The sequence below is a fragment of the Arachis hypogaea genome, chromosome 16 (assembly GCF_003086295.3).
Source record: "Arachis hypogaea cultivar Tifrunner chromosome 16, arahy.Tifrunner.gnm2.J5K5, whole genome shotgun sequence".
NCBI lineage: Eukaryota > Viridiplantae > Streptophyta > Magnoliopsida > Fabales > Fabaceae > Arachis > Arachis hypogaea.
This window is the reverse complement of record NC_092051.1, coordinates 15,342,514-15,366,399: the sequence shown is the minus strand read 5'-3', so window position 1 is coordinate 15,366,399 and position 23,886 is coordinate 15,342,514. Positions and strand designations below refer to the sequence as shown.

General features: G+C 34.7%; 4 protein-coding genes and 2 non-coding genes across 6 annotated transcripts; 4 read left to right on the top strand and 2 right to left on the bottom strand.

Moving 5' to 3' along the window:
- The first annotated feature begins 128 nt into the window (after window positions 1–128).
- On the top strand, window positions 129–3,783 carry LOC112758001 (ATP-citrate synthase alpha chain protein 2). The gene is made up of 11 exons (XM_025806558.3): window positions 129–465; window positions 544–882; window positions 972–1,052; window positions 1,175–1,226; window positions 1,367–1,481; window positions 1,599–1,680; window positions 2,202–2,297; window positions 2,429–2,530; window positions 2,663–2,779; window positions 2,862–2,978; window positions 3,507–3,783. Exons 1-11 carry the CDS (start codon window positions 367–369, stop codon window positions 3,576–3,578), a joined length of 1,272 nt encoding a protein of 423 aa, XP_025662343.1. The 5' UTR covers window positions 129–366; the 3' UTR covers window positions 3,579–3,783.
- Window positions 3,784–3,864: 81 nt separating this feature from the next.
- On the bottom strand, window positions 3,865–3,938 carry TRNAI-UAU (transfer RNA isoleucine (anticodon UAU)). Its single transcript has one exon. It is a non-coding gene; the product is annotated as a tRNA-Ile (tRNA).
- A 519-nt stretch (window positions 3,939–4,457) lies between these two features.
- Window positions 4,458–6,980, top strand: LOC140179909 (uncharacterized). Its single transcript, XM_072219886.1, has 2 exons — window positions 4,458–4,805; window positions 4,894–6,980. Exons 1-2 carry the CDS (start codon window positions 4,587–4,589, stop codon window positions 4,990–4,992), a joined length of 318 nt encoding a protein of 105 aa, XP_072075987.1. The 5' UTR covers window positions 4,458–4,586; the 3' UTR covers window positions 4,993–6,980.
- A 96-nt stretch (window positions 6,981–7,076) lies between these two features.
- TRNAF-GAA (transfer RNA phenylalanine (anticodon GAA)) lies at window positions 7,077–7,149 on the top strand. Its single transcript has one exon. It is a non-coding gene; the product is annotated as a tRNA-Phe (tRNA).
- Window positions 7,095–9,542, top strand: LOC112758002 (S-adenosylmethionine synthase 1). The gene is made up of 2 exons (XM_025806559.2): window positions 7,095–7,366; window positions 8,143–9,542. The coding sequence occupies exon 2, from the start codon at window positions 8,160–8,162 to the stop codon at window positions 9,339–9,341; it is 1,182 nt and encodes a 393-aa protein (XP_025662344.1). The 5' UTR covers window positions 7,095–7,366; window positions 8,143–8,159; the 3' UTR covers window positions 9,342–9,542.
- Window positions 9,543–9,715: 173 nt separating this feature from the next.
- Window positions 9,716–14,612, bottom strand: LOC112758000 (probable receptor-like protein kinase At5g18500). The gene is made up of 8 exons (XM_025806557.3): window positions 14,118–14,612; window positions 13,275–13,971; window positions 13,071–13,175; window positions 12,795–12,917; window positions 11,828–11,998; window positions 11,585–11,714; window positions 10,572–10,784; window positions 9,716–10,182 (listed from the first exon to the last, which is right to left on the bottom strand). Exons 2-8 carry the CDS (start codon window positions 13,946–13,948, stop codon window positions 10,084–10,086), a joined length of 1,515 nt encoding a protein of 504 aa, XP_025662342.1. The 5' UTR covers window positions 13,949–13,971; window positions 14,118–14,612; the 3' UTR covers window positions 9,716–10,083.
- Between the last annotated feature and the right edge of the window lie 9,274 nt (window positions 14,613–23,886).

The window sequence follows — 23,886 nt, the reverse complement described above, 5'->3', positions numbered from 1 at the left end:
CAAAGACCCAACAACAAAAACAAATAATATTAGTAAAATCACGCTGACCAAAAAATAAATAAACAAATATTAGTTTTTGTTTTATCATGAAATTATTAAATTAGTTAAACGTGCATAAATTTTTCGCTCTTCTAAGGTGCACTAGTCTTACCCGCCCTTTATTTTACTGGGAACTACAGAAATAGAAATAGAAATTACAAACTAAAATTGGTCACAGCAGATTCCTACCAAGACAAGACAGCAGTCATCGGCGTTCAACGTTCACCAACCCCCTCCATATTGCTTCCAACGACCATCTATTCAGATTTCAGAATAAATTGATTGTATCAACTTCTTCATCATCATAATCATCATCGTCACTGCTACATGGCTAGGAAGAAGATCAGAGAGTACCAATCCAAGAGGCTCCTCAAGGATCACCTAAGCCGACTCGCTTCCATTAACCTCGAAATTCAATCTGCTCAGGTAACCTCAATTTCCTTTTCTTTCCTTTCCTTTCATCTCTTTCTCACTCAATCACTCACTCTCATCGCATCCATATAGGTGACTGAGTCCACGGACTTCACTGAGTTGACTAACCAACACCCATGGCTTTCCTCTACAAAATTGGTGGTCAAGCCTGACATGCTCTTCGGCAAGCGCGGTAAGAGTGGCCTCGTCGCTCTCAATTTGGACATTGCTCAAGTCGCCGATTTTGTCAAAGCACGCCTCGGCGTTGAGGTTGACATCGCTGGTTGCAAGGCACCTATCACCACTTTCATTGTTGAACCCTTTGTTCCACACGATCAAGAATTCTATCTCTCCATTGTTTCCGAACGCCTCGGCTCTGCCATCAGCTTCTCTGATTCTGGCGGCATCGAAATTGAGGAGAACTGGGATAAGGTACTGCTCAGTACCCTCTTCTACACTTGAATTCTGAATTGCTCTTTCATTATCCTCATATATTTCTGATACTTATTGTATGTATATAGGTTAAGACTATATTCCTTCCAACAGAGAAACCTATGACTCCGGAGGCCTGTGCGCCGCTGATTGCTACACTTCCTTTGGAGGTCAGTGTTTCAATTAGCACTTATGGGAATTTTGTAGCATGTTAACTATTCATAGAAATAAAAATTATATTTGTATTATGCAACGCATGTTTGCAAATGCTTATTCTGCTTCTAATTCTCAGATTCGGGGCACAATTGGCAAATTCATAATCGGTGTGTTTGCTGTCTTTCAAGGTATGCAATTTACAAGCTAGAAAAACTAGTCAATTTGCATGTTACTTTACTCATCAATAATGCATATCATGGTTGTTTATTTAAATATAATTTTCAGGTCTAGCTCTAACGTTTTTCCCTCCCAATTCTCCTTTTCTTAGACTTGGACTTCAGTTTCCTAGAGATGAATCCATTTACACTGGTGAATGACAAGCCATATCCACTGGATATGAGAGGGGAATTGGATGACACTGCTGCATTCAAGAACTTCAACAAGTATAGTCCTTTGAATTTGATATTGATGTTTGAAATATTTTAATTTTGAATTCAAAGCAAATAAGGCAATTCATTAAAACAACTGGCTGTTTCCAATATATATTCTTGTTCATTCAGGTGGGGTAATATAGAGTTTCCATTGCCTTTTGGAAGAGTTCTGAGCCCCACAGAAAGCTTCATTCATTCCTTGGATGAGAAGGTACTTCGATTTATCTGCATAGTTAATATAATATCAACATAGGCAAATCATATGTAAGAGGGAATGAAGGTTTCTAATTTTGTAAGCCTCTGCACCACAACAAGAAACTCTCGCAGCACCTAGGAATCCTTTCACAAACCTCATCTGGATGTTAAAGGAGATGACTTGACGACTTGACTGTCTCTGCAGATCACTATTCCCAAATATGGTTGCTAGAGTTTATAATTTGCTGAAAACTAGCCTTTCATGCTTGTTTCAGAATCTGAAGTTTTTAACATGTTCAGGTGTTTTTTTTTTTTTTTCTTTTTGACTCAAAAAGCTCAACCAATTGTTTGATCAACAAGACATTTGACCATAAATACTTAAATTACTTATCGACCTCTCTTGTCAGTTTAGTGTACATGTTAGTTGCAGCATTTCATTTAGATCTAGAACCTTGATGTCTTACACCTTACACTTCCCTTATTTTTATCGTAGCCTTTTTTCAGAAGTTACTTCTCTGTTTCAATTCTTTTTGGCAGACAAGTGCATCTTTGAAGTTTACTATATTGAACCCAAAAGGACGCATTTGGACAATGGTAGCTGGAGGCGGTGCAAGTGTTATATATGCCGATACTGTAATTTGCAATTTTTGTGGATTTATCTCAATTTGGCTGCAAAATTTGAACAAAGGCAACCTAAAACAGTTATTTTAACAGGTTTACTCTTAGTAGTTATTTTGGGGACTAATATACTCTTTATTTACTAGGTTGGAGATTTAGGTTACGCATCAGAGCTTGGAAACTATGCTGAGTATAGTGGAGCTCCAAATGAGGAGGAGGTGTTACAGTATGCAAGAGTTGTAATTGATGTAAATATCATAATTCAATAGATTTCTTTTGACTGTGGCTTAAGTTTGGTGAATTTATATGTTGGGATCGACAATGACTTAACCTCTAAAAGTTGTGTTCTTGACTGTGTTGGGTTCTTTTTACTGTTGCAGTGTGCCACTGCTGAGCCCGATGGCCGTAAGAGAGCCCTTCTTATTGGAGGTGGCATTGCAAACTTCACTGATGTTGCCGCCACGTTTAGTGGGATTATTCGAGCCCTAAAAGAGAAGGTATGTTGTTGGTATGTGTATCCTTACTCCGCTTCAAGCTGTTATTTTAGAGTTATAAATTGGTGTTGCCATGACTCTTCAGGAAACAAAGCTTAAAGCTGCAAGAATGCACATTTATGTCAGAAGAGGAGGTCCAAATTATCAGGCTGGTTTAGCGAAGATGCGTGCACTGGGGGAGGAACTGGGACTACCGATTCAGGTAGGAACGCAACAATCTTTCCATAAATCTTGCATTATGATTTGATGAAAACGTAAATTACAGGATACAGTCTAGCACAGACAGTCCCTCATTTTCTTATAAGTTTTGAACTAAAAAGCTTGTTTGGAAACCATTTAAGATGAGAAAAGAGTTCTATTTTTTTTAAAAAAAGAATCCATTTCTATTTGAAACTCAATTCCATGATTTGAAATGACTATAATATATTTATAGAATAGAATTCAAGTTTGAAGAGTATGAGAGTTGATTTGGAAATCATACCCATTTTGGTCTGATTTACAAATGAAGAAAAAATGAGAATTGGAATTCTCAAAAGAATTCAAATAATTCATTTTTAGTTGTTCCAAAGCTAGAAAAATAATTCAACTCTTGAGTGAATTCTAATTCTTAGCATTCCAAACAAGCTTATGAAAACGTATATTATAGGATAGAATGGATTGCCAACAAAGTACAAAGCTTCTTCCTGTCCTTTGTTGTGTGTGTGTGATTGTAGTAGTGTTTTGGTTTCAGGTTTATGGACCAGAGGCTACAATGACTGGCATATGTAAACAGGCTATTGATTGCATAATGTCTGAAGCATAAAGCAGATACGTTTTGTCACCAAAAGCCAATATCAATGTGTTTCATTATTGAAACAAATTTGGTGGTATTTTGATGAATTTAAGTTTGTTTCGAAGAATAAATAAGATTGAAGAAAAGAGAAGATAATCAATAGATGGTGCAAGCCTGAAATTGTACTCTCCTTAAAAGTAATCTGTGAAAAGAAAATTGTAAAATTTTGTGTTGATATGATGGAGAGTCGTGCACAGATATGCTTAGTTGATTTTACTTTCTCCTTATGACCAACCATACCACTAATTAAAAATAATGGTCCCGGCGGGGCTCGAACCCGCGACCTTCGGCTCATAAGACCAACGCTCTAACCAACTGAGCTACGGGACCAATTTACTAATAAATTTAAATTTTATTTATTTATCAAATCTTCAGGAATTTCAAACCTTACTTTACCTTCATTTTAGGACACAAATTTAAAATTACCATTAGTAATGCTACACATCCAAGTCTTCTTATGAACGAAGTACAATCAAGTTAAATAATAACATTTAGAATAATATTAGTTATAACTGATTTTTGTAAACGATAAACTTGGTTAACAAAAAAATTTGAATGCGTAGTATTATTCTAAAAAGAATAAGCATTTATGATTTCAATTGACCTTATGTTCACATTAACAAATTAGAAATGGAAAAACAGGTGAGCTAGGCATCTAAATTTGTTTTACCGAGTTAATAGTCAAAATTATCCCTAAAAGATACCTCGATCTCTATTTTCGTCCCCGAAAGATAAAATTAATCAAAAGCGTCTCCGAAAATTACTGACGTTGATCGAGTTTGTCCTTCCGTCATCTCAGTTGCTGAGGTGTGTAACGTTTTCTGAGTTGGAATGTTAAGTTCCAGCGTGGCACACTCCAGCATGGCTAACGTTAATGCTGAGCAGATATGTTTGTTTATTTAGCTCAAATTAGTCCTAATGTTACAACCCTAATCTAACCCCAATCGGAAGCATAAATGTGCGTGATTCTCGTAGTAGATGACCATGTATGTTTGTTCAGTCGCTGTTATGATGAGTGAAAGTCGCAGCGGTGACTTGCCGTCTCAGTCTATTGGTAGCCATGGTTCCAACTCTTCTATGCGACGGAGGAGGAATATCAAGGACCAGACATGCTTTTGCGGGTTGAAGACAACGATCAAGAAATCTGGTACAAGAGAGAATCCAGATAGGTTGTTCCACACTTGTGCAAGACACCTGGTGAGTTAGGATAAATTAATTTTGTTTTCCATTTTCCTATGTCTATTTTTGTCGGACAGTTGAAATTGATTTTTTTTTAAATATTCAGAAGGGAAGCCACTGCAACTTCTTTAGGTGGGTTGATGATGATGGGTATGCAGCAGAGACAGAAACTGATGCAGAGGTTGGTGGTGACTATGATGAATGAAGATTGAATATGTCATGGAGATTGGGTAGCTTGGAGGGTGAAGTTAAAGCAATGAAGATGCTAATAATGTACATCTCAGCTGTAATTATTGTGGCTACTGTCATTTGTGCATCACTTTTGTTCACATCAATCTCCAAATAAAGCTACAGATGGAGTGTTATGTTGTTGTGCTTTAGAGGTGTTGTTAGAGCTTTGAGATTGAACTATTTGATATGTAATGATGATGTGACTTATGAATGAGAAGGCAACTTTAAGAGTTGAGAGGATAATCTGGTACCATCAGCTGAGGCCTTCGAGGATTGAGATCATGCTTTTGGATGGGATGGTAGCTTGGTGGGTTGAGAGTGATGTTTCTTGGTTTGGAATAGCTTATTTCTTTTCCACATCTTCTTCCTTCCATCAACTAGAAATGACTCTGAAACACCATGCTCGAAATATAGGTTGATCAAATTGAAGTTCCTCCTGCAATCCTTGACCATTGCAATCAAATCATGATCTGTGGCCAGCCTCCTCAGCTCAGATTCAAGGGAAACTCCTGGAGATTTCCACTAACATTCCCTAGCCTCAACATATCCCAGTTCCTTAAAGTAACCCTTCACAAAAAATACATCAGGTGTGTCACTGTCAACTCCCATTAACACCTCTATGTGATCGGACTCATAGTACAGATTTTCACCCTCGTCCTTCTAAAATTTTTCACGATGGTGAAATACAAATATTATAGGAGGACCCTCCATCTACAAAAGCAAAAATAAAAAAAAATTTAATCAACATCAAAATATGAAACAACTTCAGACTAACAACTGCATGTAAACACACAGCAAATAACATACTCATAATCATCACAAACCCTCGACTAAGACCAACACCAAAATAACTCACGGCATAATAACCACGAAATCCGTAACAGCAACCGCATACAAAACATGTTCTTCCTAATATCATAGCTTGTCTAGCAACGTCAACTCCAAACCCTAGTCTAACAAAATGGTTCTTAGAACTGTGTCAACATAAACCAACACATACCAACACTGCAAAATCAACAAAAACGGTCAAAAAAATTAAATCTTACCCTGTGGCAGTTACTGTTTCTTCCTCCAACAGCGTAAGTTCTCCGCGAGCTCCTCCAACTTTCCACTGTAGTAGCGCCAACTCTTCCACAAATGTCGATACGCATACAGCTCATCAAATACACAAGGAGGTTCTGATCATAGGCAAGTGTCTCACGGCAGAGAGTCACATAGTAGAGAGGAGACAAGGGGTTTTTGGAGCGAAAGTAGAAGAGGGTTGTTATGAGAGCAGGTGATGGGAGAAATGTTTGAAAATCTCATTCTAGACCATAATTGACGTCGTTCCATAGTTTTGAGGGTGGAGGATTGACACTACGTCGTTTTGGTCTATGCCACGCTGGAACTTAACGTTCTAACTCAGCAAACGTTACACACCTCAGCAACTGAGATGACGGAAGGACGAACTTGATCAACATCGATAACTTTCGAATACGCTTTTAATTAATTTTATCTTTTGGAGACGAAAATAGAAATCGAAATATTTTTTAAGGATGATTTTGACTATTAACTCTTGTTTTACCTTTATTAAATTTATCTCATAAAATGTTATTTTAACAGTGAAAAACTTCTTTAATAAACGAATTGGAAAATAATTTTTTCCTTAGTTAGCTGTGTGCATTTTAGCTTAAATGCGATAGCTATGATGTAAGGAAGAAAAGTAATCAATCACTATATTTTATTATTTTTAGTGAAAATGGGTAAGGTTTGGTTTAGTAAAGTATTTTAAAGTGATGTTTTTTTTTTTTAAGTAAAATACAAAATGTCCAAAAAGGCAAAATACAAAATTTTGCAAGTAATATATTATTTTTTAAAAAAAGAAAAGAAATTTTAAAAGATAAATTGTCTATTAAAAAAAACATTACATATATTTTTTATTTAAATACAAAATTAATTTTTAAATAAATATTTAAAAAGTCAGTGCAAACTAAACCATACACCACTAACTTTTTAGAATATTATTGTTTAAAATTTTAAAGTTTTATAATTTATAACATCAATTATAAAATATCAATTGCGGGGATAGCTCAGTTGGGAGAGCGTCAGACTGAAGATCTGAAGGTCGCGTGTTCGATCCACGCTCACTGCATTTTTAATCTTTTTTAACCCTTTTCACATCGTTCCACCTTTTCCAGAATACGTGTCATAACTAAGCTACGACATGTGCCATTGTGAACTATAGAAGGTGTGGGAAGAAGGGTCTACTGCCAAACCTGAATCCTCTTCTTAGAACTCAGTTAGGCTCAGAAGGTGGTGTGGTCTCCATACTCTCTGGTCAACACGTTTAAAGGTTCTATCTAGTTAAGGTTGGTGTGTTTCAACTTCTTTCATGTTTCTCACAACTCATGCAACCATCTAGCTTACACTTTAAACTCTTTAGTTATGATTTTTTACTTCCCCTTTTTTTTCCCATTTATTTGATAAAAGTTGTGCTGATTCACTGATTGAAGTGAATCTTGCTCTTGCTTGAGTTGTTTGTACATCTTAGTTATTTGCTACGACTCTTATTGCAGCCGATTTTCTCCATCAACCATTTTTTGTTTGATTTTATGTCCCGTAAAGAAATTAAATAAACTGTAAAAAATTTTCAGATATCTCGTGATTTTTTCTCTGGTTGTATGCTTATTTTGGATTTGATCAAGTGATTTAGTCGGTGTTCCAGTTGTACCAATATATTATAATTTGTATACCGTTTTTGTCTTTCTTTTTTTTTTTTTTCCTTTTAATAAAAAAATGATTAGAAAAACTTTTTTATTTCTCGGATGTGAAGAACTTATCTTCATGCTGTTATTCTTTGAACCAACATCTCTATATGACTATATTCTTCTGCTACAGTGACGACTTTATTTTTATATTTATTCCGGAATGGAATATAGCATATAGAGCTTGTTCCCTCGGCATGTTTACCCAGTTATATCCTAAACAAGCTTGTATCATGTTGTGTTCTGTGCCCTTTATTCAGATTTTGAACATGACACCCCTGCTTTAACGCTTTTTAATCTTTTTATTCCGAGACTCAACAAAAATGTTTAGCATGAAGCATATGCTATATGTTTAATTGTGTTCTTTTTCTTTCTTGTAGCTTGGGGCTTTTGGATCATGGATACCTTCCTCTTCACTTCTGAGTCAGTGAATGAGGGTCACCCTGATAAGCTTTGTGACCAGATTTCTGATGCAGTCCTTGATGCCTGCCTAGAGCAAGATCCAGAAAGCAAGGTTGCCTGTGAGACCTGCACAAAGACCAACTTGGTCATGGTCTTTGGAGAGATTACCACCAAAGCCAATGTGGACTATGAGAAGATTGTTCGCGACACGTGCCGCGGTATAGGCTTTGTGTCCGATGATGTTGGCCTTGATGCAGACAATTGCAATGTATTGGTTTACCTGGAGCAGCAAAGCCCTGATATTGCACAGGGTGTCCATGGCAACCTCACAAAGCGGCCGGAGGAGATTGGTGCAGGTGATCAGGGTCACATGTTTGGCTATGCCACGGACGAGACACCAGAATTTATGCCTCTCAGTCATGTACTCGCTACCCAGCTCGGTGCTCGCCTCACCGAGGTGCGCAAGAATGGGACCTGCACTTGGTTGAGACCTGATGGGAAAACACAAGTTACTGTGGAATACTACAATGACAATGGCGCAATGGTCCCGGTCCGTGTCCACACTGTTCTGATTTCCACGCAGCATGATGAAACTGTTACCAATGATGAAATTGCTGCTGACCTCAAAGAGCATGTAATTAAGCATGTGATACCTGAGAAGTACTTGGATGAGAAGACCATTTTCCATCTCAACCCGTCTGGCCGGTTCGTGATTGGCGGCCCGCATGGTGATGCCGGCCTCACTGGGCGCAAAATCATTGTCGACACATATGGTGGTTGGGGAGCACATGGTGGCGGTGCCTTCTCTGGGAAGGACCCCACCAAGGTGGATAGGAGTGGAGCCTATATTGCTAGACAGGCTGCAAAGAGTATTGTGGCCAGTGGAATTGCAAGAAGGTGCATTGTGCAAATTTCATATGCAATTGGTGTTCCTGACCCATTATCTGTGTTTATTGACACTTATGGGACAGGGAAGGTTCCAGACAGGGAGATTCTGAAGATTGTGAAGGAGAACTTTGACTTTAGGCCTGGAATGATTTCCAATGATTTGGACCTCAAGAGGGGTGGGAATGGCAGGTTCTTGAAGACTGCTGCTTATGGACATTTTGGAAGAGATGACCCTGATTTCACATGGGAGATTGTGAAGCCTCTCCACTGGGAGAAGCCCCAAGAATAAATAAGCTTGTGTTACCAATACAGTGATATCATTAGCTGCTTGGTTTGTTTTCCCTTTGCGATAGTCAAAGTATATCCACTGGTTCTTACTTCTTTTCTACATATATGAGAATTGAGCTGAGTAATTTCTAGTAAGTAGAAACTAAGAGCTGTTAAATATTTTATGTTTTGAGTGTGAAATATTAATGTGTTTTGTGTCTAAGTTACTTGTTCAGACTTACTGCCGATAGACTTGCGCAACTGAAGAAGGGTCTCCAATGATTTGACCTAAAAAATTCTCTACCAAGGGACTTGCCCAAAATCATAAACTGATCTTTCTTTTTATCTTTATTTGGCTTAGGATAAATTGATCTTTTCTCAACAGCATGGAAGAAATATTGGAAAGATAACCATTTATGTACACACCCCCAATATCTTGGGTTCATAATCTTCTTTTCCATTACAACCCACTTTCCCTTCATACACAAACATCTATCTATTCTACAAACAAAAGGAGACCAACAAAAAAGATAAATTAAATTTAAAAAATAAGGGAAAATAATCAAAATAAATATATACCGACCCCTCTGCATTGCCCATCATAGGAAGCAAATCCAAGGATCTAAAGGGTTAAAACTCTCCAAGCGAAAAAAAAAAAGAACCTACCACTTTACGCATCCCATCCCAATAACCAACCACACATCCTCTGAAAGAACCTTGTGTTTTTTCAGTCATGTCTGCTGTTACACTTTCTCTGCTCCCTTTTATCTAGAACCTTGAATCTCACTCTTGTCTGTGTCAGAATAATCCTTTTGGGAATCAATATCACCACTTTCCCCTCGGTTTCTTCTGTTCCTCCGGTCCTGGACATTATCCAAACGACGCATGGCATCAAACAATGTGTCACCAATAGCATCTCTTAATAAAACCATCAAAAGTACAACCTTTAACTACTTTATTGATCCAATACACTTTCCTAGCACATGTTACAATGAATAATACTTGACCAGTTTCATGACTCCTTAACAGGCCACACTCTAGGCTGGCTTGGCAGTAGGCACAAAAAACTAGCAAGCTTTTGACTAGTTTTAACTTAATAAGGGGAAAATAAGCAGGAATGAGAAAATTCATGGAAATAGAGGGAACCAGTAAGTTGACGACAAACTACTGAGGAAAAAGATTTAAAAATAAAAAAACAAAAGACTAGGGAATTTAATAATGACTCATGACAACTGGGAGTGGGAAAACGAACCTCTCTTGCTAAAGGGTATTCTTCTGACTCCAGCATACGCACAACTTGGCTCATCTTGGGCCTTTTCTCAGAATCTGGATCCAAGCATCTTAAAGCAGTTAAGAGTGCCCGTTTTAAAGCTCTGATTGATGGTTTTGTCTCAATGTTTGGATCCATCACTTCTTCTGATCTCCTGTTTCCAACCATCATCTTCAGCCAATCAACCAGATTCACCTGAAAACCGTTGCAGTTTCATGGGATTAGTCAGTCAAAATTCTCAACCATGGGTAAATATAGAAATAAGTATACAGAAGCACATGAAATATTCTTGTTAATAATCAAGAAATTAGTTAAACTGGATGGATCATGAACTCTCAAATTTTATCCAAATTCATAGGGACACCAACAGTGTATCATGTTGGGAGTGTAAATTTTCAAGCTTGTGATAAGGTTTAAGGGGAAGGGTAACAAATCTTGCTGTTATTTTTATAGCAGAGTTCTAAATAATAATAGCAGTAGTAGTAGAACACCAGCAACAATTATGAAGAACATGCAAACAATATAATTAGTATCGCCTTTTCAGAATGTTCGTGCTATTGGTGTTTACTCTTTCTGCAGGGATCCACTAAGAAGTAAAGATTCACCCACTCCTATTTCTGTTCTAACAAGCAATCAACTAATCTTCAATCCTAATGTCCCAATGATTGGCTTTTGTTTTCACAATAGAAAATAATTAGAGACCATACATCAGTCATTCGGCGGGTCAGCATGGATCAGACAACCAAAAACAGAACGCTACAAGCTATGTTTTTCATATCCGTCAAGTTTTACCCGTCAAGTTGGCAGACAGAGGGCATAAGTGTTATATATCAGAATTAACAGCATATATACAACACAATTGTTTATGTTCCAAATTATCGTCATTCTCCATGGATCAAACTTACAGCTAAACCGTTCAGGATTATTTAGTACATTGGTGAAAACAAACACACATATCAAGCTGTGTTTAGTGCCCAAAATAGAAAGTTACTCACTTCATGTGTTGGGCGTCCATAGTCTACTGGATCTCTTCCGGTAATTGCTTCCAGTAGCAAAACACCAAAGCTATAAACATCACTCTTTTCATTAAGAAGGCCAGTATTTGCATATTCAGGAGCCACATACCTGTGAAATATTTAGAGCAAAAGCAAATATAAGAACATATTTTTCCTCTTAAAAGGTTTATCAATAATGAACACTTGAAAGTTTCCATTAAATAGGACAGCAAAAGTACTAACCCAAAGGTTCCCATAACTCGTGTTGTGACATGACTCTTTCCAGCACCCAATAACTTTGCCAGGCCAAAATCAGAAACCTTGGCATTGAAATCATCATCAATTAATATATTACTTGACTTTATATCTCGGTGTACCACCTTTGGCTCAATTGCTTCATGCAAATATGCAAGCCTGAAACAAGTATAGATGTGTTTAGTTTAGTGTTTGGAAAACTTCAATTTTTTATTTTACTATTTTCTTTTGCTCTGAGAGCAGACGTGATATTACACTTCTTACCGTTGGACTATTAGTTGAGAAATTTTTTTTTCCCAACCCTATCCTTTATTCTCTTCTTTACAGGGAGGCACAAAGAACAATTCACCGTACAAACTATTAATCCCACTATAAAGGGTAAATTAAATAAAAAAAATAATCATAAAGTAATAAAGAGTTATAAGTATGAATTTTATTTTTTTGTTTGGCTTTGTAAAATTTGTCATTGTAATTTGTACTATTTATTATTACAATTTTTTTATAATATGAATTATTGCTCTTATTAGAAGGATGAATTAACTAAAAAATTAATTATAAGTAATAATAGAATCGTAATTAGTGAAAAATTATAGCCCAAATAAGACTATCAAGAGTACTAGAAAAAGAGTATGATGTAAAACAAATATTGAAAAAATGCAAAACTAACATTCTTATGTATATATCTAAAATAAAATGATAGGATAATATAAAAAAGTTATTTAAATTTATGTCTCTTTCAGTAATTTTTTATCCAAAAATGATTTTAAATAGTGTAATCCACACAATATTTATTTTACTATAATTCATTTGAATATAAAAATTGTTACACATAAATCACATTAACACTAATTTACTTATCATCAAAATCAAGTTCACATGCAAACTTCCGTGTGTAAACTTTAATCCAAACACACAAGCAACTAAGAATGCTAGATGCATAGATGCAGAGACTCACGCTTTGGCCGTGCCAAGGAGAATCTTGATACGCGCTTCCCAGGTAAGATATCCATGGTGACGCATACCTCCATGAAGCCATTGCTCCAAGTTTCCATTATTCACATACTCATAGACTAACATCCTGAAAATATACCATATTATATACTCAGCGAATCCGGGACTGAACTCGCCATCATGTAGCAGGTTCTAATATATAATCTTTTGTTCATCTAGATGGAAATTTGAGATCATATATGTTGTTACAGAACTGTTTTGTAAATGAGAATTGAGGTACCTGTGAGTCCCTTCAATGCAGTACCCCAAAAGGCGAACCAAGTTTTTGTGCCGGACATGTCCAATGGCTTCAACTTCCACTCTAAATTCTTTCTCAGCTTGACCACTGTAAAAAAGAAACTTAGGAGTTAAACTCCAACATAACTGAGAGGAACAATAACAAAGCAAGTAAAGTATCTACCATGGACATTGTATTGGAACTCACATGTTGTTGAGTATCTTTTTAACTGCCACCGGTGTCCCGTTGATCAACTGTCCACGGTAAACAACTCCATAACCACCTTCACCGATGACATTGTCTTTGGAAAAACGGTTCGTAGCAAGTTCAAGATCCCTCAAGGTAAACCAGTGACCCCAGCCCAAGTGAGAGAACTCTGGGAGGCCAGACAGAGGCGAAGGAGCTGTTATAGGGTAAGAAGAAGAGTGGTTGTGCACCGCAACCGTGCCGAAGCTACCATCTTCTCCAGAAAGTGACCCACCTCCATCTTTCTCTATGGGATGAAATGAGCCTAATTGGCTGCTACTACCCCCATTATTCTTCATCTTCCCCACACCTAAATGAACCATGACCTTGTCTGATTCTTTGTCGTCGGTTTTGTCATGAATGGTAAGAAGTATTCCATCATGGGAAGCAAACCCATTCGGTGATACTTGCTCAACCCGCACTTCCTTGATTTCCTTTGAGACAGTTGGTATCTGACTAACAGGAATGTTCTTATCATTGGATTTTCTAGATTTCTTCCTTGAGGTAAGACACAGTGAGAGCAAGGAGAGGATCATAATAATAGACAATCCAACCACAACTCCAACTATTTCCCAAACCTTGAGGCCAAGAAATGGAGTTTTCTTGGATAATTCAGCATTAAGATTACCACCCATCTCCTGTCAGGCCTTGTCGATACCTAAAAGAAAGTAATAACCAAAGAATTACATAACCGGACATTTCATCAAACACATGGTCAGCACAAACATAAGATTAAAAACAGAATTCCACCAACACCCTATAAGGGTATAAAGCATAAACCAGTAAGAGTGTTACTCATGATACCTTATCTAGAAAGGCCAGACAGAAGTCATTCAGAAGGAGAACACTCGGAACCCAGATCTCAGAACAAACCCCATGACAAGTTAGCTGGGTGAAAAAGTGAAAAGCAAAGATCTTTAGCCCGAATCTAGTGAGGTGTGAGAAAAAGCAAGCTATATAGAAGTAGTAGGTGAAGGGTGAAAAATCCAAGTGGGAATTAAGGGAAATGTGTGTGTGATTGCAATTCGCAAATCTAAGATGAGATGGAGCTATCCGAAAGGGAGAAAGAGAGAAAGGTGATGAGAGTAGTAAGATGGAAATGCGCGTGAAGGGTGAGAGAGGAAGGGATGGAGTTATCAGTGGTAGGTGATGGACTCTTACAATTCAATTCAGAATCAGAACTCACATTGCATATTTATATGTCTTTGCTTGTGTTTGGCAAATAACATAATCATTCTTGGGATTTTCCTAATCATCATCTATCAACGTGGCTCATTCTCCTTAATTAATTCCAAAGTTAATATTGAAAGTGATTCCTGAAGTTGTAGTCCAACTTAATGTCATCTTTAAACTTAAAATTGTTTTAAATTTGTCTCTTAATTTAACAATTGTTATTTTTAAAATTTTTTCAATGGCAAAATAATGACATTGTTGAATGGAGGTTTGAAAAATAGTCATTTTTATTTTTAAGTTCAAATAGAACATAAACTACATTTTTGAGAGTATTTTAAAGAATTTTAACTCTAATATATTAAAATCCTTCAAAATACCTTAAACGATGTAGTTTATATTCTATTTTGATGTCAAAAATAAAACATTATCCAGCATGACTTTCAATGTAATTTTCATTATTTTGTCCTCACTCAAAAAGTATATCAGAATGACCGTTATTAAGTTGAAGGACAAAAATAATTTTAAGTTTAGAGATAACATTGAGACTTAACTACAAATTTAATGACCACTTTAAATATTAATTTAGTAGTTAGTTTTCTCATTTTTATTAAATAAATATTAAAAATTTAAAATTTATTTTATGTATATAATAATTTATTAATCAATAATAAATCTTTTAATCAGAACTTAAATTTATAGTGAAATTAATTATTGATTTATCAAATTAAAAGATGTTATTGAAAGAAAAATATAGTGTTATTATTTTATGTTTAAATATGCTCTAGCATGTGTTTAGATTTCTTTAATTTTTGAATGCTTGCCATGATGTACTATGGACAAAAGTTATTAAGAAGAGGTTATATATGATTATTAAAAACGTTATTTACATATTAAAATTAGTTATTATATATTTATTTATAAATAAATAAATATATATATAATTTAATTTATTTTTAATATATATTTTATATTTTAATATGTATTATATTTCAATAATTAATTTTAATAGTTGATTTTGAATTTTGATATTTCTTTAATATAATTATATAATCAATTTAATTTGCTTTTAGATATTTGTCACGGCTATAAGTACGAAAGATAGTTCACGGGCCACCAATATATAAATTGCATATATCTTAATTTTAGAAAGGTAAGTAGTTTCTTTTTCAAAGAATAAAATTAAAGACAAAAAGAATTAAAAAAAAAAACCTTGGCAATAACGCTTGATGATTTAAAATTCTTTATTTCATTCATTAAACAATGTTTTCCCCTTGAGAACGTGAAACCAATCATCAAACTATCAGGTGCCAAATGACTGAATCTAAAACAACATCACATGAGACACATAATTAACTGGAGGGTCATACGCGTATAGTTTGCCATAATTAATTTCACGCAAACCACGTATCAATAATTCAATTTGATCTTTTACATTAGCAAATCTTTAACTCTATCGTTCATATTCCACTATATGAAGCGTGTGAAGATATTTATCCTAATAACATTCCCTGATAAGACAGTACAGATGGTATATCTGACCATTCTTTCCTCAAAGGAATTTCTTTGATAAAATGTAAAATTAGATAAAAAGTTAATAGTATAACGTAAATTTAAAAAAAAAAATATATATATATATATATATATATATATATAATATTTTTCATTTTTTACTGAAAAACTTTTTCCATCTATCGTAGCAACTCATTCTTCGATCATTTTTCAACATCAGGAACCAAGAGAATAATACTTTTTGAAAACTCAAATTTTCATGTTCCACTTATCGTTTTTAGATTTTAAAATACCTCGTGTTTTCTAAGTTTTTCAATTGTCATGTCTCATAAATATTCATCTTTCTCGATCATCCTTAGCATCTAATCTCAGTTCTAAAACATAGATGTTTGAGGGACCACCATTAATTTTTGGATGCGTAATGCGTTTGACCAATTATTAGCTTTCAAGTCGAGTGCGCATTCTCCCTTAGATGCCTCAAGGAATCGGATGATTGACCTTTACAAATTCATGCCAGCTATAATACTATAGGAAGTGATTCACATACATGTAACTGAAATAAAAATTCAAGTGCAGTTTATTTTATATAAAGTTAATTAATTTTATATAAAATTAATAATTAGGAATTGTTAAATGATAATTTAGTCAAATATATTAAATTATTTAATGATTTTTAACTATTAATTTTACATAAAATTAATTTTACTTGAATTTTTACCATAAAAAATATTTATTTTTTAATTGTTTTAAACTTCTAATTATTAATTTTAACTATATATATATTTTATAATTAAAATTAAACATAAATACATCAATTTTTTTTTTTTAATTTTCTCTAAAGATGTACAGAAGAAGGAAATAATAGACACTGTTATTAACTTATTATGCTCGTGATGCCTTCTCTTTTTAGGGCATACACTGAGAGAAGGCCAAACTTTTCAATTCTAATAATGATGTGCTTACAAACTTATCTGTTTCCAATTGTTAGGCTAAAGGGTAGCCCTTCACCGAAGATGCGGTTCTTTTACATGATGATATCTATCAAGACAAATACACATTATTTCTTTGCATTATAATTTATAAATGATGACTAATATAGATACCCTGACCGTCTGATCTAATTTCCTCGCCTAATCCAACGCATGGAAAGTTTTTACAGACAACAATTTTCCCATACCTGAAAAAAAAAAAATAGACCAATGCTATAAAATAAGTAAAATTTATTGTTTTTGACTAATAATTAGTCAATAATATTTAAAAATATTAACTAAAAAAATAATACTAGACTACTGGACAAAAAATATTAGACGGTTAATTGCAAATATTGATTCATATAAATTAAACTTAAATTATTAATTATTTACATAAAATAATATATTTTTCATGTAATCATTTATTCGTTCTTACGATAACTTTATAGATATGCCTGGTAGATAGATGGAAAAATACTTGCGCATAGATGGCACAAATGAAAAGGTAGAAACGAAATGGTTCGATTGGGCATGACTGTATGAGCTTCATGTGAACTAAACAGTAGTATATATGTATGGATATAGATATATAATTTGGTTGAAAGGTGGAGTAATAAGATCATAAATTATTTCACGCGAAGTGTCTACAGTCCATACTAATTATGTGGTCAATACTCGCGAAGCAACTGCTCGTTCGCCAACTAATATATTATAAAAATATTATTGGTACATATACACTAAAATCCGTCGTTATTATAAATATATGTATTTTTATTTATTTTTAATATATATTTATATTTTAATATGTGTTATGTTTTATTCGATTTAACGACTAATTTTGATAATTAATTTTAATGTATCCATGCATAACATAGTCCAATATATTATAATTATTTAATGTAAGGATTCATTTTAGTATTGATTAAGCAAATTCCAATTTGAACAAAAAGACGGTTATTTAACTGTAACATTCATTATATATTTAAGAAAAAATGTTAAGGAGTTAATTTTTTTAATCAATACCAATTAATCTTTTTAAAATTATTATATTTATCTTAAATTATAAATTTTAAATTATAAAATTTCCAAAAAAATTTAATTTTTAAAAAAATAGCTAATACTAACTAACTAAATTAGTTCTTTCTATATTTTTTTATTTAGACACCACTTATATAAAGACAGTAAAAATAACTTTTTTTTAAGTTATTTATTTAGTTGCAATTAAAAAATATGCTTTAAAAAATGTGAGCTAATAATAAAAAATAGAACAATTCTCTAACAATTTTTTGTTAAAAAAATGAAATTTTAAACAAATTAAAAGATCAGTGCCAAATCTAAAGTAATAATTTTAAGAATATAATAATTTTTTTTAATAATAACCACTTTTAATCTATATCACCAATCAAAAATCTAATACATAACAATCTAGTCAATGAACAAGATCTAACGTCCTTATTTAAGAACGTTTTTACCTTTCGCCTTTTTGTTTAAGAAATAAGTCTATATACTAATTAACCTTTTTAATATGCCATAATTAGCTATTTCTTTAAAGGAAAAGAAGAACTTTGCTTTACATGCAAGAATAGCATACAATACAGTACTCCCATTTACATGTTTAGAGAAATGTTTCTCTGAAATTGTGTTAGCACATACATAGGTTGGAGAAGAGAGAAGACCGGGGGAGGGGGAGAAAAGAGGGGGGGGGGTAGAAAAAAGGAAAAGTAAAAGTGTGACTAAGGCAATAAAATGTAAATAAACCGTATGGTTATAAAATCTTGAATGATCTAGTTGAGGCACCAACCATGCAAGAAAAGTAAAGAAATAAATGGAAGGTCCTATACCTATACCCTCTAAAGTTTGGCACTAACGAGATATTTCAACATTGCATCATGAGCGCACTGCTACAACTTTTAGGTCAGCCATTATTATTGTTTTTGCAACTTTGCAAATTAAACTTCCATCCGATCCCCACCTCAATCCGAAAGGAAAAATCAATACAAACTATACGATGTGACTGTAACATAAAAATGTAACTTGGCCTGAATTGCAGGGAAAAACAGACACACACACACAATATATATATCTTTCAATTATTCGTTAGCGTCAAATGCAAATTTTGCCTACCGAAAAACAGAAAAATCCTAACCTCCATTAAAAAAAAGAGATCTGCTACACATACAAGTCTTTTTGGCATACAAGAGTTTATACAAGTTAATCCTAACTCAATAAAATTCACTTTTATAATGCAAGAAAGAAGAGGAAGAGTTTTAAATTATACAAAATTTATTAATACACATACACCAAAAATTTTTAAATAATACAATATAAATAACTTGTATGAACTTGTATGTGTAAATAACTTGTATGAGAAGAATAATTCTAAAAAAAATGTGTTTGGGAGGCAAAGTTTTAGAGGCATAGGTAGTTATAATTTGTTTTTTTTTTTTCTTTCAATTGTATTAATTAATTACTGTAGGAATAAATGCATAAATAATATTAGATGCAATAATAAGTATGTAATTATATATATTATACATAAAATAATAAATATTCAGTGATGCTAGAAAGATAATTAGATAATAATATAAAATTATTTTGTTTAATGTAATATAATATCCATAATTATATTCTTAAATTATTATATTTAATATTATATATTTATTTCCCACGGTAATTAATGAATATAAACAAAAGCAAAAAAGCATTATCATTCTCTTTGATTTCTAAATTTTGGTTTTGAAACATTTTTTTATTGTTTTTGTATGTATATATTCTCTGCTTATTAGGTTAATACTTAATAGAATACTAGTTACGTAATCGATTTAAATTGGTCAAGTTTAATTTATATAAATAAGTGTTGAAAATTTGATTTTTATCTTATGTATATAATATATAATGATCTATTAGTTACAGTAAAATTTTTAAATAAAACTTAAATTCGTAATGAATTAGTTTTTAATTTATAAATTAAAAAATACTATAAAAAAATAGCTAGGTATCGATAGTTTACGTAAGTTTAGCACGAAATATGGACAACATTTAAGGACATGAATGCATTAACTTATTCTGCCGGGTAAACTACATAAAATCACGCACATAAGCAGGTAATAATCTAAATTAAATTATCAATATCTTATCAAATAATTATTCACTTGATAAATTTATGGGTGAACGCAAATTGATTAAAAATTATCCAATTGAATTTAATATCTGCAGTTTTTAACTTAACATCTCATTCAATTTGCAAAAGAGATTGGATATTAGATATGTCACAAAATAAAATAATATTTTAAATTATTTATTTTTATTAAAAAATATTAATGAAAATTCATTTTTTTAATCTTTTAAATATATTTATTTTTAAAATATTATTAAATATATGTTTTTTAAATAATAAAAATAAAATAAAACAATATATATAATAATTATTACTTGAAATAAAATATAAAAAAATATTTATCTATTTGTTTATTTATTTTTGCGGATATGCAGATATGCAAATACTAACTTAAAATCTACAATTATTTGATTTGATTAGTGTTAGAAACAAGAGACTGAGAGAGTAATCTGAAAGGTGTATTATTGAGTTGTGGTGAAAAGTACAATATACAAGAGCTATTTATAGGTGCTAAATGAATCAGAGTAATAAAGGCATAGAATCCTATAATTAATATACATAAATATAGACGATACTAATTGATTCTAATTGATGCTAATGATTCTCTAACATCCCCCCTCAAACTCAAGTGGGAGCCAAGGATACCAACTTGAGTTTGGATAACAAAGTCCGGAAACGAGTCGGGTGATGAGCTTTCGTGAAGATATCAGCAGTCTGATCTAGTGTTCCAACAGCAATGAGACGAATAGCATCAATAAGGATACGTTGCCGAACAAAGTGACAATCAAGCTCAATGTGTTTGGTGCGTTCATGAAAGACATCATTATGGCGATCTGAATAGCACTGTGGTTATCACAAAAAACATCAGTAGGGGACGACTGAGGAGCACCCAAATCTTCGAGAAGCAAACGAACCGAGACAACTTCAGCAGTGGTGTCAGCGAGGGCACGGTACTCAGCTTCTGTGCTTGAGCGAGCAGTGAACGTTTGCTTCTTAGCACGCCAAGAAATGAGAGCGTCGCCAAGAAACAAACAGTAACCAGTAGTAGAACGACGATCAGTGGGATCACCAGCCCAATCAGTATCGGAGTAAGCCTGAAGAGACAAAGAGGAATGGGCAGAAAAATAAAGACCATGAAAGAAAGTGCCTTTGATGTAGCGAAGAATGCGTAAAACTGCCGCATAGTGAGTAGTACGAGGAGCTGACAAGAACTGGCTAAGTACATGAACCGGATAGGCGATGTCCGGTCGGGTGACAGTAAAGTAGACCAGACCGCCAACTAACTGTCGATAGAGAGTCGGATTATCCAAAACAGTGCCATCCATAGGGGTAAATCGAACATTAGGCTCAAGAGGAGTAGACTCAGTGCGACTATCTGTAATCCCAGCACGAGCAAGAAGATCTGAAGCATACTTAGCCTGAGAGAGATAGATGCCATCATCGGTGGAGATGACCTCGAGACCAAGAAAATAGCTGAGAGAACCAAGATCTTTCATCTCAAAGGTACGGTGAAGTGAGGCCTTGAGAGCAGAGATACCATCAACATCATCCCCAGTGATTATCATATCATCAACATACAAAAGTAGAAGAACAACCCCACGTTCGCTTTTACGAATGAAGAGCGCATTCTCATGAGGGCTAGAAGTGAAACCAAGACTGCATATGGTAGTGCTGAACTTGTCAAACCATTCACGAGGAGCTTGCTTAAGTCCATAAAGTGCCTTGCGAAGGAGACAAACCTTATCAGAAGGACAAGGATATCCCGGAGGGGGTTTCATATAGACTGTCTTTTTCAAATCCCCATTAAGAAATGCATTCTTCACATCCATTTGACTGAGAGACCATTTTTTAACCGCGGCAATGGCAAAAAGAGCTCGAACAGACGTAAGGCGAGCGATAGGGGCAAAAGTCTCTTCATAATCAATACCATACTCTTGCGTACAACCTTGAGCAACCAAGTGGGCCTTATAACGGTCAATAGAGCCATCAGAGCGAGTCTTGATCTTGTATACCCATCTACTGCCCACAACTTCCTGATCAGAAGGAGGATCAACCAGATCCCAAGTATGTGCTTTTTCAAGTGCCTGTAATTCTTCTTGCATTGTTTGTTGCCAATTTGGGTTTGAGGAGGCTTCTCTGAATGTCTTAGGTTCATGTTGATGAAGAATAGTAGAAAAACAATGGTAATCAAGAAGATGAGGAGGTGGATTCCTTACCCTAGAAGAACGAGCGGGAGGAGGAGGCATGACGGTAGGAGCAGGATCATCGTCCGGTCTGGAATCATCGGGAGATGGAGAAGGCGGAGGAACAGGAGGCTGTGGAGAGTCACTCGAGATAGAACCTGTAGAATCATCACTAGGAAAAAGATCAACATTGGGATTAGTAAACAAAGGTGACTGAGTAGTAGGAATCGACTCAAAGGATGAGAACCGAGAAAACATGTGGTGCTCCCAAAAGACCACATGACGAGATATACGAATACGTTTAGAAAGAGGATCCCAACAACGATAACCCTTGTGTTCAGTGCCATAACCAAGAAAACAACACATACGAGCCCGAGGTTCAAGTTTACTATGTTCATGAGGCTGAAGAAGAACAAAGCATACACAACCGAAAACTCGAAGAGAACTGTAATCTGGGGGGGTATGATAAAGACGCTCAAAGGGAGTAACATTACCAAGAACAGAAGAAGGGAGTCTATTGATAACATGAACAGCAGTAAGAACAGCTTCACCCCAAGTACGCTCAGGACACGAAGAGGAAAGGAGCATTGCACGGACGGAGTCAAGAATGTGACGGTGTTTGCGTTCAGCTCTACCATTTTGTTGAGATGTACCAGGACAAGAAAACTCAGACAGAGTACCCTGTTCTGCAAGAAAGGCTAAGAGTTTGGAATCACGGTATTCCATAGCATTATCACGTCGGAAAACCTTAATGGCCTTGGAAAACTGAGTTTTAATCATAGTAGCAAAGTTGATATAGATCTGAGGTAACTCATGGCGATTAGTCATCAAATAAACCCAAGTAAAACGGGAATAATCATCAATGAAAACGACAAAGTATCGAGCTCCGCCCATAGAGGCAGTGGGAGCGGGGCCCCAAACATCAGAGTGAATGAGATCAAAAGGAGAGCAAGCAATAGACGAATTATTGTGAAAAGATAAAGCAGGTTGTTTGGCAGTTTGGCAAGAAATGCAGTCAAAAGATTCATTCGGAACCTGACCTAAAACACCCTGAGATACAAGAGGACGCAGTTTTCCTAAGGAGGTGTGGGCAAGACGTTGATGCCATAAGTGAAGGGTAGAGGGAGAAGAAGCAGCACAGAGATTTGGTACAGGAGGAATATGAAGACTTTCGAGTTCAAACAACCTTCCGATACGTCCAGTCCCGATGATCTGTCCCGTCCGAGGATCCTGTACACGACAACCAGAAACAGAAAAGGTGACGTTAAAACCCAGATCAACAAGTTGACCAACAGAAATAAGATTGAAGTTTAATTTGGGAATGTAGTAAGTATCAGGAAGATTAAGAGATGACTGAGATATAGAACCCTTGTGTGTTGCATGCAAGAGGGAGCCATTTGCAGTATTGACAGAAGGTCCATTTGTAGTTGCAGACATGGACGAGAAAATATTACGCAACGGAGACATGTGATTAGAGCAACCCGAGTCAAAGTACCATTTAGAAGTACCTGGAGGGCTCGATAAAGCAGCAGGGGTATTACCAGAAACAGAGAGAAGACGCTGTAGAAGAGATGCAATATCAGATAGAGAGACAGTGGTAGGTTCAGTAGTAGCAGCAA